Source organism: Dinoponera quadriceps, unplaced genomic scaffold, assembly GCF_001313825.1.
Source record: "Dinoponera quadriceps isolate SergipeBrazil2010 unplaced genomic scaffold, ASM131382v1 scaffold1613, whole genome shotgun sequence".
Lineage (NCBI taxonomy): Eukaryota > Metazoa > Arthropoda > Insecta > Hymenoptera > Formicidae > Dinoponera > Dinoponera quadriceps.
In genome coordinates this window covers 1-4695 of record NW_014555670.1, presented here as the reverse complement: position 1 = coordinate 4695, position 4695 = coordinate 1, and the positions used below count along the sequence as shown (strand labels likewise).

At 33.4% G+C, this 4695-nt stretch overlaps 1 protein-coding gene across 1 annotated transcript; it reads right to left on the bottom strand.

The window, feature by feature from the left end:
- Positions 1-4210: 4210 nt before the first annotated feature.
- Positions 4211-4601, bottom strand: LOC106745117 (the record flags this gene model as incomplete). The annotated part of the gene is made up of 2 exons (XM_014620402.1): positions 4211-4377; positions 4452-4601. Coding segments are annotated over 2 exons (317 nt in total), but the record flags the coding sequence as incomplete, so codon positions are not given.
- Positions 4602-4695: the final 94 nt, after the last annotated feature.

Genomic DNA, 4695 nt, shown 5'->3' with positions numbered 1-4695 from the left:
AGTCCGAAGGTCTTGCCCAACCGTCTCTGGAGAAAGCCCTGTCATCGCATTCGTATCCTCCCGCTCTGTAGCACGCGACGCTTCCTCATTTGATGCTAACACCGCCGCTTGACTCCGTGTTCTCATCGGAGAATGTACCGTTGCCATTTCACTTAATTTTCACCCTTCACTTTTCACACGCGGTCAGATATCTCAAATTTTCCGTCTCGCGGATCTCGGACGATCGTTTTCCGACGACTTTGTTATTTACAGATTCCGGATGTTTTTTTTTTTTTTTTAAATCCCGGACGAGCCCCCAAAATGTTACGCTCGCGCGGGGAAATAAAACGAAACAACGTTAACAAGAAAACAACTTCAACTATATTTACTATTTACAAGGGAACACACGTAACTCGCAGACTTAAGCTCTCTCTTTCGTTAAAGACCGTCGCGCACGTCACGACGACTCAACGGCCCCAAAGAGAATCTTTCTAACCCGTTGTTTATTAGTCAACGCTGATCATCTGTTGTTTACGACTCGTTGCTAAGAGAATCTGCTGTATGTTCAAGGCGGTAAAGGCGCGGGCATCAAGACACGGGCGTAACAGTATAGTGAGGGGAAGTGTCTTCCAGTAAGGCGAAGTAGATTCGTTTATCCTGATTTACTTGCAATGTTATTCTTATCAGTTAATTGATAATGATTTATAAGTTGTTGAATTAACTCTAGGTGAAACTTTGCAATTGAAATTTGTTTGCGACTTTTTAACTTATATAGGCAATAAGCGTTCCAAATGCAGATATCGATTAAGTGTAAAAAATATTTTTTATACCACTTCAAAGCTTTGCGTTGTGAGTGAATTGTGCTGATAACCATGTCGGTTTTATCCACAGTTCCCATCAATCTATTGTAGTCGACAACACACTTTGGTTTTTTAATCATTTCGCGCGTCCGGTAATGACGTTTCGTATCAACAAATTCTTCATTATGGAAAGACGATAGCATGTACACTTCCCTTTTGTCACACCATTTTATTGCTAATAAATGCCTCGAGGAGCGAAAACTCGCTTCACCAATTTTTAATTTATTTTGGATAATTGGCATGCCCTTTCGTCTTTTCCGTACCGTTCCACAAGCGTTAGTTACATTTTTATGTAAAAGGATAAAAAGTGCTGGACGTACATATCAATTGTCTGCGTATAATGTATGGCCTTTGCCTGAATAAGGTTTCAATAATTCCATGACTATATTTCCTGATTTTCTGATAAATTCATTTTCGCAGCGTACAGTAGTCAATGATCCATTATAAATAATGAAATCTTGCACAAACCCTTCGGGTATCACACATTGGGTATCACACAAAATAAACGATTTGATCCCAAATCTGTTTCTTTTGGAAGGAATGTACTGTTTGAACGATAGTCTTTCTTTATAAAGGAGTAAACTTTCGTCAGTACATAGATTTTCAAAAGGATGAAATGTCTTCTGAAAACTTTATCGGAGCTTATCGCAAATTTCTCTTATTTTATATAAATTGTCAATATTTGCCGGTCACATTGTTTGTATTAAAATGTAAGATTTTTAACAAATATAAAAATCGATCCCTACTCATGACTTCTCCAAAAATTCTGCTCTTCAAAAGATTATCGTTAGACCAGTATTCAGAATATGATAGTTTTTTATTTCGCGACATTAATAATTTGACGGCGAGGAAGCAATACATTTCTGGGAGAGATGTATTCTGGGAATTTATCGTATTATTATTTTCATCAAGGCTACTGCGATAATTATTTGTCGTGCCGACAATGAAATTTATAAAATCTTCAGAGCAGAATAATTGAAAATAATCTAAAACTGGGACCAAATAGCTAATTGAAGCTTTTATTCCCGAATGCTTAGAATTGAATTTATGAATAGTTGGTCGGAATAATTCGTAGTCTATGTTATTTCTATGATATCTTTTCCAGATTCACTTGAAGTATCTTCTTCGCATTCGGATGTGCTGGATCTGATTTCTCGGAATCTTTTATTATTTCTATTACGTCTCTCTTGTGCCAAATTTGAATTTATCTCGTCACCTTCTGACAGCTCCGAATAATTCTGATTTATGTCAATATGTATTTTTCTTTTATTTGTCATCATTTCAGGGGCGGGATAAAATTTGTTTAGAAATAATTAACCTAAATAAAGTTAAACAAAATTGAAAAACAACAAAGCATACCTTTTTATCTGTTGTTGGTAGAAAAGTACGGTTAATTATATTTCTGCAGTAAGCACCAACTTTATTCGCTATGAACAATCGGACAGATATGTCGAGACTGATTCTTGAGGCATTTGATTTGTTGAGTATTGAGGTGTTTTGTTCATGAGAAACAAATGATGCGAAACAAAACACTAAAACACGTCCCGAGAGTCATACTTGATGTGACACAACTACATTTAGCGTTTATCGCTATTTAAGAAAGAACTTGTACACAGAAACAATGCTGGGGCGTGTGAAATAAATGTAGAAACTTTAATTGGTTTAACAAAATCAAAATTCGCGCACGAGGGGTACGATGGCGTCGATGGCGAAGAAGGCCGACGGGAGTCTCTTAAGATATGAGAGAAACCCGAGCGCGTCCGCGATGTTTGGGGTTTCAAACAAGAGTGAATGGAGCCGCAGAGCAAAAAATAAAATAACATGTAAAACAAAATAAGAAGGAACAAATATGGGTGCGAAAACAAACCGTTGCCTTGATTACTAATTTGTTACAAAATTATGATTGCCGCCGTTTGTTTCAACCGCCACATACATATGCTCGTCGTATCTACAATACGCGGCATTTTATGGAGAGCGACTATAGTCGCCCGTAGTACCTTAGTGGCATCTTATAGAGGGCGACTATAGTCGCCCATAGTACCTCAGTGGCATCTTATGGAGGGCGACTATAGTCGCCCGTAGTAGCGAAAGGGTTAATAATTGAAGTATGTATAATTTATATTAATAATTTACTGACAGATATCTGAAGAAAATAATTGTTCTTAACTTCATTATATTAACTGTTAATCTGTAATTAATTTAGATAATATTTTTGCAGAAGTAACTTCAAAACTTGCTATTAAATTATTTCAAATTGAATGCAAGTGAGGACAGACATATCAAACTATTCTGTTTCGCGTAAATAGCACTCTGTTCAAAATTAAACAAATAATACATATATATTTGTCATTACTTGTGAAAGAATACGAAAAAATTATATTTTCATAATAATTATTGATTTTCAAATGTGGTTCTCTGACATGGTTAATTTGCCAATCACCAACATTGTCCTCATCATCCTCATTATTGAAGAAAGCATACTACAAGAGAAATACATCCATCTTTATACGTTCCCTGTGTTCAGTAACAATTTAAATAGATATATAATAAAATATAAATAGATTATTGCGGTTTGCTGAATTAAATTAATGAGAAACTGTATAAACCATATTTTGAACTAATTTCGACAAATAAAACTTCAACGGTTTTTTGTAAAATAGTATTTATATAAAATATATATAATTCCATATTGTTTTTACTTTTTACGTTGTATATCGAATTCAGTCGCCCTGCCCAGGGCGCGGGGCGATAAGGTAAAGGGCCATATTATGGAACACTTTATGAATAGGAGTTGTATATTTTATATTATTTAAAAAAAAGTAGAGTTGAAAAATTCAATTTTTTCGAGTTAATTGTTTACTTGATATCTACTAAAGCGATAAAAATAGTTATGAAGTGGGTTTTAATTGAAAATATTAATAAATTAAAAAAAAAATGATAAATATTTGTGTCCGTATTTATGGAACAGTCTGAAGCAGNAGATATATCCTATATTATGGAACACAAAATGGACTGAAACATTTAGATTAAAAAATTTTTTTTCAGTTATCAATTTATTTTTCCATAGTATCAAAAATTGTTAAATATCATTATTAAGTATTAATACAGTTATATTTAAAAATTAAACGAATTAACAAACAATAAATATACATTCACTTACAAAAGAAGTATGACAAGAATAGTTTCGAATCTTTGGATGAATAATTAAGGAATAAAGACAAGACGTATTTAAAATTTAACTATTTCGTTTCTTCTTTGATTTTTTGTTGTATTGCTTTCATTTTATCTTGCAATTTTTTCCGTTCTTCAGCTAACAGTTTCTTCTCTTCTTGTAATTGTTTTCTTTTTTGTAACTTTTCTTCTTTTATTTTTCAATCATTTTCTTTTTTGGAGTGATATTGCATCCACTGATCAGATGTACCAGCAGAAGGTAGTTTGGGTTTGCCTGATATCTCTAGTTTAATTCTTTTTTTCTTGGGTAAGTAATTAGGTGGCATCGTAAAAGCGTTGTCAAAAGGGTTCCCAGCATCAGTTTCAACTGAAAAATATCAAAAATATTATTATTAATGTTAATGTTTCTTTACAGTAATTTTTAAATATTATTTTACTAACTTTTATTAGCAGATATAGAGTCATTCTCTTTGCCAATAACTGATTGACTAAATGTTTGACATCTTTGAACCTCTGAATGTTTGTCGATAGTTGGGGTAGCAAAAGCAGCGGTAGTAGCAGTTGTGATAGCAGAAGTAGTGTCAAGAGAACCTGAAGAAAAAATATTTTTTTATACTTAAATCCATATTAAGTATGAAGGATTGTTTTTTTAATTTGTTTACAAACCTGTTTCATTATCAGTATC